Source organism: Ailuropoda melanoleuca, chromosome 7 (assembly GCF_002007445.2).
Source record: "Ailuropoda melanoleuca isolate Jingjing chromosome 7, ASM200744v2, whole genome shotgun sequence".
In the NCBI taxonomy this organism is placed as follows: Eukaryota; Metazoa; Chordata; class Mammalia; order Carnivora; family Ursidae; genus Ailuropoda; species Ailuropoda melanoleuca.
The window spans coordinates 110,043,160-110,058,097 of NC_048224.1; the positions used below are offsets into that span (position 1 = coordinate 110,043,160).

Genomic DNA, 14,938 nt, shown 5'->3' on the forward strand with positions numbered 1-14,938 from the left:
GGGGCTCCTTCAAGCCCCAGGAAGGTCTTCAGGTGATTGCAGTCCAGCCTGACATCTACAACCTGCTCAGAGGACCTCCACGCCAGACCCGTCCAACTTGGGTTACTCCTGAATTCCTGACCTTCAAAAACTGTGAAATCATAAATGTCTATTGTTTTAAGTGGCTAAGTTTTGAGATATCTAGCTATGTAGTGGTAGATAATCAACAGAGGTTCCCCGGTGGACTAATATAAACCTGGGAATATTGGTGAATTTTTGTGGATTCCTCATCTTTCCTCAGTTGTTAGCACATAGTGTTCCTGACTCACTAATCTCTCTCTAATTTACCCTTGCCCCCTCCACCTGATACAATTTCCTTTGTAAATGATTCAAGGCTAAGGGGTGGAGAGGGTTTGGGGGAGAATATGAAAATCTTCTGCCATCCTGCCTTGTCTTTTTAAATAGTGTCTGCTTTTATTCACGTCCTAGATAAATGACTCTGAAAGGAGCTATTGCAGATCTTCCGGGATCCTCATTTTGTTTCATTTTGTGAAGCCACTTTTGGTCCTCAGCGTGTAGGAAGTGCAGAAGCTTGGTGCAGGCTTTTGACATGAACTATTGAGGGTTGGGTTAGGGAGGGCGGGCTTCCCTCCTCTTGCACAGAGCTGTGTGCCCTAGGGAATGGGGTACAGATCCAGAAACTACTCATTTCACAGATGAGGAAGATGCAGCCAGAAAGGCTGATGAATGTTTCCAAAACCACCCAATTGGTTAGTGGCAGAGCTAACTTGGAGTCCTGGCTAACAGTTCAATGAGAAGATATTTCATGTTTGTCCTTTGTTTTTACTTTATCTTTGCTAGTTTCAAGTGAAAAGGATCCCATTAATGAAGACTAAATGGTTCCCTTTTTAATATGTTGAGTGGGTGTGTCTTCTTGATGTTCCAACAGACATTAAAATTTTATTTTATAATTTTGTATCTCCCCTTAGGCAACTCTCTGCCTAGGTCTTTTGAAATTGCAAAAAATAAATTACCAATGGGCTCAAGTCCAGTAAACAGGATTTACGTTGCAATTCTGGTCTTAATACAACTTGTTCCTGCTGCATTGGCCGTGTGGGGCCTTGTTTGTAAAGTTTGTCCCTTTTAAACTTGAGCATCATTGAACTCTTTAAACAAAACTGCTTTTTAATGTAATGGCTTTATTTAAAACTAGAATTTAATCATAATCTATTTTTATTGTCTCTAATGAACTATAATCACTTTAGATTTGAAGTGGTTTCTTTCTAAATAGGTAGCTGGGTTTTGAGGCATATATGGCTTTATTTATTCTTATCAATAGGTACATATTTGTCAACTGGATGAATGCTATTATGTTTTTAGAAAACACATGAAGAATTATTTTGGCTGTCCATTCAATAGGTTTGCTTTCAGTTTAACTTTGTCCTCCTGTTTTATAACATCTTAAACATTCAGAACCAAATTGAATTTGTGGGAAGACATTTTGTCCGTCCTTCCTTCCTATTTTTGTGGGAATATTTCTTTCTTTTTTTTTTTTATTATGTTACGTTAGTCATCATACAGTACATCCATAGTTTTTGATGTAGTGTTCCATGATTCATTGTTTGCATATAACACCCAGTGCTCCATGCAATATGTCCCCTCCTTAACACCCATCACTGGCCTATCCCAATCTCCCAACCCCCTTCCCCTCTGTGTAAGAATATTTCTAATTGTTTATTCTTCCTCTTTAGAAATGTGCTTTTCTTCCCGTAGGATTTGGGGTACTAGGACCCCAAGCCATTTGTCCTTGTCGGGCTTCTCTGAAGGCCAGTTTTAGAACTGTTAATTTGAATCATCGAGAAATGAGATAATATATGTTTAATTTCATTTTATTTTTTAAAAGATTTTATTAGAGAGAGAGAGTAGGGCGAGAGAGAAAGAGCATGAACAGGGGAGAGGGAGAAGCAGAGTCCCCACTGAGCAGGGAGCCCAATGTGGGTCTTGATCCCAGGACCTGAGTTCATGACCTGAGCAGAAAGCAGACACTTAACTGCCTATCCCAGGTGCCCCGAGATAGTATAGATTTTAAAAATCATGTGAGCTTAACAAAATGATCACTTTTGCTGTTCCTGGAATTTTGCCAATATGTTATTCCCCTTTTTTCCCACTAAGGCGATTGAACACCTTCCATTGAGTTGTTCAGCTTTTGACTTATAAATTCTTTTAATCTTCAACCTCTTATTGAAAATGGTCATGGATTTCACAATAGCCAAATTGTGGGAAGAGCCCCAATGTCCATCAACTGATGAACTGATAAAGAAGATGTGGCATATATACGCAATGGAATATTACTCGGCCATCAAAAAGAATGAACTCTTGCCATTTGCAATGACATGGATGGAACTAGAGGGTATTATGCTAAGTCAAATAAGTCAGAGAAGGACAAATGAATTTCACTGATATGTGGAATTTGAAACAAAACAGGTGAATGTATGGGAAGGGAAAGAAAAATAAGATAAAAACAAAGTGGGAGGCAGACCATAGGAGACTCTTAACCGTAGAGAGCAAACTGAGGCCTGCTGGAGGGGAGGTGTGTGGAGGGATGGGCTAAATGGGTGATGGGCATGAAGGAGGGCACTTGTGGGATGAGCAGTGGGTGTTGCATGTAAGTGATGAATCACTAAATTCTACTCCTGAAACCAATACTACATTATATGTTAATAAACCTGAATTTAAATAAGATCTTGGGAGGACAATAAAATAATCATGGATTTCAACTATCAGCTAGGTAGTTCACGCTGCCTTTTACTGATAATACACTAGAATAACCTCTCAACTCTACAAATACTTTGTTTTGGATGTCCCTTAGTCCCTAGTAGTCAGTATTGCTTTTCCCTTGCCATACACTTGCTTACCCTTCTCCTAAACCCCCTCACTGTCCAAGAATACATGCTGTTGAATTTAGCCTCTTCATCCTTGCTTCCCTATCATTCCGCCCACTTTGCTGGGCCACCCTGCCTTTTCTCGTGGGGACGAGCTTCTCAATATGGGCAAGAGTGGTTGTCTTTCTCTAAGGGGCAAGTTGTCTTCTGGTCGCTCACAGGCAGCCATTGGGGAGGGGAGGTTTCAGGGAGCCCTCTCTCACTACCATGTGGTGTTGCCAGTGTGTGCAAGTGTGTGAACGTGTGTTGGCGTGCTAGCAGGCCACCGTCTTCTCTGAGAGTCCTAATGAAGAGAAGGTAGAGAGTCCCCATGCGCTCTTCACAAGCTCAACCTCCTGAAGGAGAAGAGGGAAGCTCGAGCTGATTCTGCTCACCAAATGTCTCTTGTAGCCAGTGTTTGGGCAGCGTTGACAGGAATAAAGAGCACTGGTTTGTGAAAGGGGGATTTTGGTGTTTGAAATTAGTTAGGAGGACAGCCCAGATTTTCATTTTTTTGGAGGCAGTTCCCAAGGCAGGTGCAGGGCGTGAGTAAATGTACCACACCTAAACTATGTGATTTGGCCAATGAACGTTAGGCTTCTCCTGGGTCCTATAGTATGGTTTCCCTGTCCGTCAAGAGCCGGCTCAGCAACCAAACCCAGATTCCAGGTGTGGTATTCCACAGTCGTTCTGCAATTTGTAATCATAGAAACAGAATGTTCCTCCTCTTATTTCTTCCCTGCCAACAGTTTCTGGGTGGGTGAATGTCAGTAGCTGGAGTTATTTTTAAAGAGGAGAGGTGAGGCTTGTCGTGCAAAGCTGGGAAGAGGGCGTTTGTTTGCAGAGCAGAGCTGACATCAAAGTGTAGATTACTGCTCAGTGGCTAGGCACTTGTCCTGTAACAGGTAATGTTTAACGTGCCGGTCACAAAGATCACAGAACAGCGTATGCCCAGGCATAAGCTGGCACTACCGTTTATGCTCTGCAAGACTGAAAGGCTATACATGCCCGTGTAATTAAAAAAAAATGTATGCATTGGTCTTGCTGCCTCCTTTTTTGCTGGCTGTAATTGGACTTTGAAGCCTAGAAGTTCTATCATAAAAATTTGTACCCTTTGTTAGAGAGAGAGCTCAGCTAAGCAATCACTTTCCACTTCTTTTCACAGGATAATATAAACGTTTTTTTGAAAGCTTGTGAACAGATTGGATTGAAAGAAGCCCAGCTTTTCCATCCTGGGGATCTACAGGATTTATCAAACCGAGTCACTGTCAGGTAAGTTTCACTGGTTTGTTATATATTTTTTTCAGCTTAGGGCTTGTGGCTGAAGTGCAAAGAATTTCTGAGATTTTATGATTACTGAAAAATCGTTCCTCTGTCTTCCTCTGTTCTCATTCCAAAACTGATTATTTAAAAAAGAGCTTAGGGACTGTGAATGTGAAACTGTCTGTAATTGAGACCATGACACGTTGTTATTTTAAATCTCCATACTAAATAAAATGGTAGTTTATATTTTAATGCTTGTCCAACATGGTAGTGTTTGGTTGCTAATGGTGAGGGTGCATGTTATAGAGTGACTTTAGAGATTATATTATAGTTTATAGAGTAAAAAGAATGATTTTAACGTGGTCTTTATATATTTGGAATTAAGACTAACAAAAATGAGACTGGGACAGTGGTTAAAGAGACTTTCTTTTGTAATTTGGAAGGCAGTGATGCCTGGCACCAACATGGAACGTTAATGACCTTGCCAATTGTGGATGATTTCTAAAAATGAACTGTTTTTCACTATTTTAATAGTATGGATGAGAAAGTGAAAGTGGGGGTGAAACCATATGCAGGTGTTTCTGTTGTGTTTTAGATGGAAAATGGTGTCATGTAGGAGTATATGGTTTCAGGAAATCTGGTTTTAAGCTCCTGTGAGATTGTTTTCCCCCCTATAAATCTTATTTGCTTTCAGTGAATCAGAATAAACTCGTGTTACCAGATAATCGTGACAGGAAAATGATTTAATTTTGTAGGAATGACTACCTCTTTATCATGGCCCTTAAAGCTAATTAACATTTTTTAAAAGGAGAGAATATAAACACCTTATTCTAGCTGTAGAAATAATAGAAATTGAAAAATTAGTTTCTACCATTTTAGACAAAGATTTAGTTTATACGGTTGATATCCTGTTGTAATAGCTTTAGAATCTATTTAAGAATTGATGGTAAGATCTTAAAAATGGCCAATAATTTTTCTTAAAGAAAAGTAACCCTGTGTATAAGTATCATAGTACACATGGTCTTTCAGTAGTAAAAGCTAAATGTCCAGATAGAATTCATCTTTTCAAAGCCTAACAGTACATACATATTTTTAAACGAACAAGCCACTTTGAACTTACATGCTTCTAGTTATGTTGAATTAGCATTTCTAAACTACACAACCTTGATAAGTGCCTAGCAGGGATGGGTCTGTCTGCATTTTTGATTAATTGGAAGATAGTTTGTTCCTAAGTTTCATCACCAAAATGGCATGTTTACTTCTGCTGTATTGTGAGGTCATGCTTGATATCTGTGAAAAATAACTGCATGGATGACTTTGTTTTATTTTTCCTAATCAGCCTTCTCTTAAGACTTATCTGATGGGCAAATAAGGTTTTCACTTAGAAAGTGCTTTATTCTTAATGAACAGGGACAACTTAAGGAAAACAGCCCCCCCCCATCATACTGTTTTGAAACTCTGTAGCAGATGTTTGAGTAGGCTACCGATTAGGCAAAACATGTTTGTTGGCTTCTAATTCCAAGAATGCTCTGAGCAAAACTTGCCTGGAGCCTGCTTCATGAGATATTGGGTCTAAAGTGTTTAGGAAAAAACTCAGTACCTGGGCTCAGTCTCGAGGGAAATGAAATCACCGACAAACTGAAACTGGGAGGTCACGTCGTTAGAGCTGTAGTAGGAAGTATGCAGAACAACTTGTTTCAGTGGAAACCACAAGTTCATAAAGGTGTGCCCAGGTAGTACGAGCAGGAATGCCTGAGAGCCCGGACTCTGCTTAGGAACATTTCCCCTGAGAATTCCGTCTTGTTGGACCAAAGAGCACAAGGCTTGACCCCGGGTCTGCTGCAACGGAAGCCCGGGAGCCTCCCGGTTATGAGACCTGAGGAAGCTGACAAATGGCTTATTTAAAAATGTTGGCCGCAGTTCTTCTGCCCTGAGATTGCATTTTTATAAAAGGAAGCAAGTTTATGGGAAAGCAAATTATTGGTTACTAAATATCCATGTATTTCTTAGTTTTTAGTTTTCTTATATAATGCGGAGACTTCTGTAGGTCAGATCTTGTCCTATCATTATTGTAGATTAAAGGACTTGGTGTTGGTTAGACCAGTGGTTTTCAAATGGGACCAGTTTTGTTCCCCCAGTAGATGTTTGGCAAGGTCTAGAGATAGTTTTGTCGGTATAGTTGGGCTGGGAGTGCTACTGGCATCTCGTGGGTCAGGAATGCTGCTAAATGCCCTTTAATGGACAGGGTAGTCCCCATAACAAAGAATTTTCCAGGCCCAAGTATCAGTATGCTGAGGTTGAGAAACCCTGACTTAGATTTTAAATTCCTTATTTCCACTCTGCCAGCAAGCTAATCATGTGGAAATGAAGGCTACTGACTGACTTTACATTCTCCTGAAATGTAACTTTTTACTTATATTACTGTAATAATTTATGTATTTCCATGTTAATATGTATGCCCGTTTAAAAAGGAATGCTCATTATCACTTGAGTGTGCAGCAATGTGTCAGTACATTGACATTATTTTGCTCATCTGTATACATTAAAATTAGCAAAAAATGGGGCAAAGTACTTGATTATTTTAAATGCTCTATCAGAGCTCATCTGCCAGGACTGCACGAACTGTTCACAGATGTGCTGTGTGATCTAACATGCATGTTTGCATGACACACTGAAAGCAAATAGGAGAGGACAGTTGATAAGCCTCCATGCTGGCAAACGTGAGGTATTTCTTGTTAGAGGGCAGCAGTGATGAAAAAAAAAAAAAAAAACAAACAAACACCACCAAACATGGATGGCGCCTGGAGCCTGGGAGAGTTGTGCGCGGTAGGAATGAGTGGCAGGAGCAGACGCAAGCAATTTACAGAGCTGTTGCTGTTCCATATTTTTCAGCAATTACAGATTTGCAGTTTAATTTGCAGTAAAAATTTTTCCACTGGTCAAACAGAACTAGGGTACTCTTTATATTTCTATAATTATACATATTAATATGTGATCTAAATTTTCTAACAATTACTTCTTGTAGGAAGTAGTTTGAGCTTTTCCAAGTATGTTTGAATTATTCATTTATTTTGGGACTGCATATATTCAAATATCAGTTAATACTTTTAATTTGACATTCCTGACTTCCATGAGTAGGATCCATCTTGACACCTTCTTTTCCCCAACAGGATAGGCGAATTTGTGAGTTTGCCTTCATGAATTACGGTAGATTGAGGTTGAACTTACCCTAGTTGAGATGTTTACTGAGGCCATGAAATTTAGCTTCCGTACCAGTGAATAACGACATCATTATTATTAACCATTTACTAAATATCCATACTGAACTTAGAAACACGATCCACAGAGAAGAGGTGGTGTGACTCCTATGGAGCTGTCTTTGCACACTTTCTATGGAGGCCTGTAGCAGAGCAAGCACCGTGCCCACGCCATGCCACAGTGCACTGGAGAGCTCCTATAGCAAACGTCATGCTCTTTGGGGTGGCATCTGGTCATTCAGTGGCACCAAGCAATTGCTTGTTGTAGAAAGCAACACAACAGAGTGGTCCAGAAGTTGTCTTGTATTAGAGGAATCGAAGTTGGCGGAAAGGCAGAATCGAATATTAAAGGTTTTAATTTTATATTTTTAGCAACTTGGCTCCGAAACAAAGTCCCATATTTAAACCATTGCTCTAACGAATCATATACTGAAATTTTTAAGCTGAGAATTTGAACAGATTGTAAACATGTTTCTTCTTTCTACCCCCTTATCATTCCAATCCAGTTTTTAGCACTTCCTTCGGTGCATTCTGTTCATAATACAATTGCAGGATGGCCATGCTTTTGAGTACGGTACTGCAGTTATGCAAAGAAAAATTATTTTTTAGTACAGACTCACTCTTCCATTTAGGCTATTGATATTTTAGGTGTAAATGGTAACTTTCAATGTTTCAGTTTTTAAAAGATGTCTATCAAAGGGAGGGTACAGAAATTGATTTTTTTTACACTATACTAGTTGACAAAGGAACAGTAGTTGGAAACAATTAGTGTTAACATATTTCCCTCATGAAAATAAAGGCGGTTCAAAATGATATTTTAAGGATTTAACTGTTCTATGGAGCTTCAAAAGGATGCTTGATTTTGTGGCAATACTGTAAAGTCATTTCTCAGGAATCTGGTTCCCAGATGGCACTCGAACAGCCTGCCAAATTGCGCTTGGGATATGAATGTGTATGTGAGTATTTATTTAAGATTTTAATTCATGTAAGTAAAAATATACCTACTCTGAAGTAATTTTCACCATTTTCTGACTTAAACCTGCTTTTACTTTTTTTTTCATGCCCTTCAAGTGAGTTTCTCAACATCTTAATCTGTTTTTTTTTGTTTTTTGTTTTTTTAATAATGACATCCAAACTTGGATCAGTAATTTGATCATGGTGACTTCCACCTGTCAATTCATGTTACTGTTTTAAAATGGTCTCTTCCTACCAAGCAATTAGAAGGGAATGAAACAGGAAGTTTACACCGTCCACATCTCTATCCCATTCAGTGATTCTCTGATGTTAGGTAGTTACTGCAAGTGGGGCATTAATTCTTTTGGGTTGCCAAGACTGTTTAAGGCCAGTAGCAAAAATATATGGGCATGTTTTCAAATGTTCTTTAATTGCAGGGTTAGATCATCGAAGAGTGTACGTAGTTGCAGAGGAAGGTTGTGGAATAGGAGGCAGGTCTAATGCTGGGACAAGCTATAAAGGAACTGAAGTTTTACGTAGTATTAGTTTCTCTCCATTTCTAGTTCTTAACTTCTTGGATAGAGAAAGAAGTTTCTGAATGGCAACTTCCCATCCTCAGCTCTTCACTCCCTTAAATCTCCAAAGCCGTGGGGCCTGATTGTGTCTTGGCTTTCTGGGTGAGGCTTGATGGTGTGGGCTTTTCTGGCCCAGGGTCTTTCTATTCAAAAGGAAGCCAATCTCTGTTCCGTGCTCCAGGGTCTCCCTTGGCAGCTCATCTGCTTAGCAGCTGATACGAGTTTGTTCAGGAGAGAATGATAGAATTGGCTTCCCTGGACCAACTAGCATTTGTTTTATAACAAGGCCCTTCAGAGGGTTAAACCGAGGAGACAGATGGGGCTATTAGTCCTCTCACCTGTACACCTTCTATGTTGTGGCTTGTCAACACGTCCATTAGATACTTAATATTTTCACTGTGTACAGATCCTGAATCCTGAGTGGGCACAAGTAAAACAAGTCCTCTTCCTTTTCTATCTCGATCTTAAGACCCAAGGTGGAGAAGATGAAATGCGTTCTGCAGTCTTAATGTTTGCTTTTATGTCAAGGAGCACTCACATGATTTATAGTTGGAGACTCTAAGGGAATGCTGGGTTTGGAGGGATGAACTAGGTAAGGAAATCACGGTGCCAGAGTGTCCAGAGTATCTCAGATACTCAGGTTTGGACAAACCGGATAAGAGCTCTCGGGCATTGACATTCCGTTAATTATCTCTAACCCAGTAACAGCCCAGCCAGCTGTTACCATTTTGTTTCTGTTTTGCTTTCCAGGTGACGTAGAATGAGTCAGAAGAGTAACTTGTTTGGTATATGACCTCGGGCAAATACCGGAGCCAGAATTGAAATTCAGGGGTGTCTTAGCCTACGTAGCTTGGACACCTTCCACTACATTGTCAAAACAGACTTAAACAAGCTTAAAAAAGCCCTTGCTGCTATTATTTCTAGTGCTGTATGACTGAAATTGTCTTGAGTTATTTTTTGACCAGGCCAGCTAGATCCAAAGTGGATTTGTGTATGTGACTGGTATTCCCTCACTGGATACATGGCGAGTATCTTTGTATTATGATTTAAAATTTTTTTCCCTAGTTTGTGAGCCACATAACTTCAAATGGATATAATACTACAATATGCCATCAAATTTCAGATCAGTAATAAGACCTCCTAATTTTAGGAGTATTAAATGATCCATGTGTGTGCCTTAGAATAGAAGAAATATGCTACATGTATGGTCTTACCACTGGTTAGTTGAAAAACAATGGAGTCTTTGGATTTTACTGATATGTGCACATAAGTTTATAAGTTTTATGACTTTCACACAGACATTTATGAATGTTCAATTGTATTTGCCATGATAATGGAACATTCCTGTTCAAGCTGTGGATTGTAAAACCTTACTAATCTAAATTGCTCAGGATCATGCTCCCACACTTTGACCTTTATAACACTGACATGGAAAGTATCTTCTAAAATAGAACTGGTAAATAATTTATTTAGAATAATTTCTTACCAATTTTTGATGCTCAATTTACTTGTTAAAACCAAACTAAATTCTGACTCCCTCCTCCAAACATTCTTAGCTGGGAATAAGTGCTTATTAAAAATAGAGAAGTTGGAAAAAATATATATATAAGATGGGATATTTTTATTATGGTTTAGGTCATTGTATTATTAGATCTCATAAAAAAGCCCTAATTATAAATAATGTGAAGTCTTGTTGAAAGTCCAAATTATAAGCAAACAGATGAATTATAGTCCTGTTACCTAGTATAATGGATTAAAGAAGAATGACTTCAGTACATTGCCCAAAGTCCTGCTATCAGTGTAGCCATTGGAGATTTAGAAACAGGTGGTGAGCACAGAGCATCAAGTGTAACAATAAATAGCACAGTCTAATTCCAGTAAGATGAAACCCCTCTCTCATTGCAGAGAAGAGTAGGGGATCAGATAGTGACTCAGAAAAGCAAAGTCCAAGAAATGACTCAAGCACAGAAACTCTTTAAAAATTCCTTTACCAAGACTTAAGATAAGTGGGGTAATCACTTCTTTTCCTACCAAGTCATTAGAAGTTATTTCTTGCTAGTTGTTAAACATGAAGCATCAGGAGTAATTGCCTTTCATTAGTAGGAAGAAATATTTATTAAACTCCTCTTTTGTGAATGTGATGTTTTAGACTACCAAACACCGATGAAACTAATGGTAGCCCAAGATATGGATATAGGAGAAGAATATGAGGAACATTTTCTTTTTAAATAACTAATGGGATGGGTCTGATGCAGTAATAGAGAACACTTGATTTTTAAGGCTAGTGATATGTAAAAAGGAAAAGTACTGTTTATGAGAGAGGAGGTGGAATAGAGTAGAAAAAAATAACATTTAAATGTTTTAGTTTATGCCTTGTGTAATCTTATAACCACTCTGTCAGATAAGGCGGTTGCCTGATTTTACAGATATGGAAACTGAGAAGTTCAGTGGCTTGCTCAAGGTCACCTGCTTAGTTCAAGTGGGAACCCTCATTACGACTCCTAACCAGTGTTCTTTTCACTATAACATTCTGCCTCTAAAATATGCCCTAATGAAAGATATAAAGATTGAATAGAGGACTTTTTTTTTTAATGTGTTAATATGTATTTGTCAGATATGACCTCCATGCAGTTGGTTGGGTAGGAAGGAAGTTTTGGAGATACAGAAGAATTTGTAATTTTTAGATCCTATGGATAAGAAATTACCCAGACTTTTTTTAGAGGTACAGTTCCGTTAACAAGTGCTTCTCAAACTTTGGTGTGTGTATAAAACACCTTAGGATCTGGTTCAAATGCAGATTTGGTTCATTAGGTCCAGGCAAGGCTGTGATTCTGTATCTCCAGCAAGCTCTCAGGTCCTGACAACGAGGACCACGCTTTGACTGACAAGGATTTTGGCATCAAATGCTGGTGGTCACACACTGAAGTGAAGGTTTCACAGAGGTGCTGGGGGAGATGTAAGGCTTGAGTGTGGGTCGAAAGAATAGCAGGATTTGAGTGAGAGGTGGGAAGGAACACAAGGAGATTGGCCCATTGGTACAGAGTTCTAATCAAACATTTTCCAGAGCCTTTGGGGTGTAAAGCAATGAGTAAAGTTAAACAAGGTCTCCACTTCTGAGGCCCTCATTTTTTGGGAGGTGGAGAGCGGGAAGTATAAGGAATGCATTTCCAGGCCAGCAGCTTGGAGGCAGGATGAGTGATGGGTCGTGTCCAGTTTGAGCGGTACCTTGAGTATCCTGGCTAGGGAGGTTAAGTGTTATCTCCTAGGTAGTAGGATTATTTCCAAAAGTTTTTTTTTTTTTTTAAGATTTTAATTATTAATTTGACAGAGAGAGACAGCCAGCGAGAGAGGGAACACAAACAGGGGAAGTGGGAGAGGAAGAAGCAGGCTCCCAGCGGAGGAGCCTGATGTGGGGCTCAATTCCAGAACGCTGGGATCACGCCCTGATCCGAAAGCAGACACCCAACGACTGTACCACCCAGGCGCCCCTATTTCTAAAAGCTTTTGAGCAGAAGGTTCCAATGTTTTTGTTTTGGTTTTTTTTTTTTTTTATTTTGAAGATTTTATTTATTTGACAGAGAGAGCACAAACAGAGGGAGAGGGAGAAGCAGGCTCCCCGCTGAGAAGGGAACCGGATATGGGGCTCAATTCCAGGACCCCAGCATCATGACCTGGGCCGAAAGCAGACGCTTAACCGACTGAGCCACCCAGGTGCCCCAGAAGGTTCCAATGTTAAAAGTAGAGATTGAGAAAGATTGAGAAAGGGTAATGAAATAGTGCATGAAGTAGATTGAGCGCTAGGCTGGAGGCTTGGAGAGGGGTTAGGAAATTGTTGGTTGTTTTGATAAGGATGGGTGTTTTGATAAGGATAACAACTGCTGAAAGCCATGAAAATGTAGATGGGAAATGCCAAAGATGTTTCAAGTAAGACCCGATGGGGGTTGATGAGTATGAAGGAGCTAGAAGAATCCGCTTTTGAGCTTGTGCAACCACTAGCAGAAACAGGAATGGAGGATGGAAGTGAGGATTCAACACATTGTGTTGGACAGGACAGTAGAGCACCCACGCGGAAATGGCGTTGTCAGGGTGTTGCTCAGAAATTGTGGCTGGCTGTGTCGATTTGAGAGTCCTCTGTGAAGAATGAGCAGGCAGGCATTTTTGTAGGGGAAAGCCCAGCTCTGAGGAAGCGAGGGAGGAAAGGAAGTGTAGCTGGCTAAGGACTCCTCTTCCCTTTCTTCTCTGCCCCCTCAGTCATCTGTGTAAGTGCATCTATTTCTGACTCCCCTGTTCCATTGACCTTTTACCTCACTTTCTGCCTGTGCTGCACATGGTCTGGGTGACTGTAGCTTTAACCATTCTTTCCTTCGTTTAAACGCAAATAAAAATTCCCTCGTTGTGTTAAAGTTCAACTTTGTTTTCTGTAGCGCCTTCAGGAAATGTGAGGCCTGATTTCTTATCCTGGGAATTACTTTGCTTTGGAAAAACTGTCAGTTGGGTGTGTCGTGCCTTCCAGAGAAGCACTGTGGGCTTGTCCTCTTGACCGAGTTGGATATTCAAATCAGTTTAGAGAATGCAACATCACTGCATGTCCTGGCCTTGGGGGCCTTAAATCGTGAATGTCACTGTTTGTGTGGGCTAGTGTCAGCGCCTCAACGCTGCTCATTTACCCTGTGGATTCTCCTACTCAACGAACAAAAACTGTTGCTTGCTTGCTTGCTTTTCTTTCCTGTCCTCCTCTTTTAAATCCAAACTCTGAGTTTCCCACACACGACTATTCAAAAAAGAATACGTACAACTCCCAGCAGAACCATTTCAGGCACATTGCATTTAAATTCACACAACGAAATGTATTTATCTTCCTGTTCCCCCTCCTTGGAAGCCCTCCTCCCAACCAACAGCACTGAAAACAAGCCCATGAAGTTGACAAAATGATATCTGATTTAGCTGACAATTTTATAACCAAAAAAAACTACTTCCACTTCTGTCTATCAAGGTTGAAAAACAAAAATTACAAAAATATTTTAAGACATATGTGCCACCAGGGTATTTGATTCAGTCAGTGTATAATAAATGTATGTATGGATGAGCGAATGAGTTCAACAAACATTTATTGAGCTCTTACTATGTGTCCGGCACTGCTCTAGGTGTTGGGGATTCAGTTTCATGGTGAAAAGGACAAAGCCCTGCCATTCTTAGGCATATATTCCCATAGAGAGGGCAGATAATGAACAAAGAAGGTAATGTGAGAAGTGATAGGACTACGAAAAAACAGGAGAGGGCATGTCTGGAAGATTCTTTTGGATACATTTTTTAAGCATATGTTGAAATAAAATTTTACATGCAGTAGATTTAAAAGCACTAATAAAACTGGAATTAATGTTTTATTTGAACTGTATCATGAATAGTTTTGGTATAATTATTTCTTAAGAAAAGTTCACTGAATTGAAGCTTTAGTGTGGTTTAATAATCAGCAGTACGCCTGAAACTAGTGTAATACTGTGTCAACAGAACTCGAATAAACATACATATATTTTTTTAATCAGAAAGACACACTGATTTCTGAAAGTTGGAGTCCATTTGTGTGCGTATCTGAGTCCTTTCCTCTTCAGCACCCGTCCTCCCAATCTGGTGAGCTGCTGGCCAGCTCTGATCATATGGCTAGATGCTTATGATGTAGATCATGCTTATGGGTTTTCATAAAGAGATTTGGTACTGTCCATTGTCTCACAGCTTGTGTGTATACTTGAACTGTGCATTCACTTATGAACCCACCATGGCTGCTAGTCTACCGTGTCACTTCCAAGCACACCCACAGCCTTTCAAGTCATTCTGCCTTCTGATCACTTTTTGGTTATCCACCTGCGTTTATTTCCCTTCCACACAAGTTTTGTCAGTTAGGCCAGCTTCCTCCCTTTTGCTTCCCCTAGACAGCCATTCTGGAGTCCAGGCTTCATCTTGCCTCATCCATGAAGCCTGCCCTCACTAGGAG

At 39.9% G+C, this 14,938-nt stretch overlaps 1 protein-coding gene across 13 annotated transcripts in view; it reads left to right on the top strand.

Annotated features, from left to right (window-relative positions):
- LMO7 (LIM domain 7) overlaps positions 1–14,938 on the top strand; it is a 195,199-nt gene that overhangs the window by 102,988 nt on the left and 77,273 nt on the right. For all 13 annotated transcript variants that reach the window (XM_034665301.1, XM_034665302.1, XM_034665305.1 and 10 more), the window contains one exon: positions 4,066–4,172. In XM_034665301.1, the coding sequence (XP_034521192.1) occupies positions 4,066–4,172 (107 nt within the window). The remainder of the gene's footprint in view (positions 1–4,065; positions 4,173–14,938) is intronic.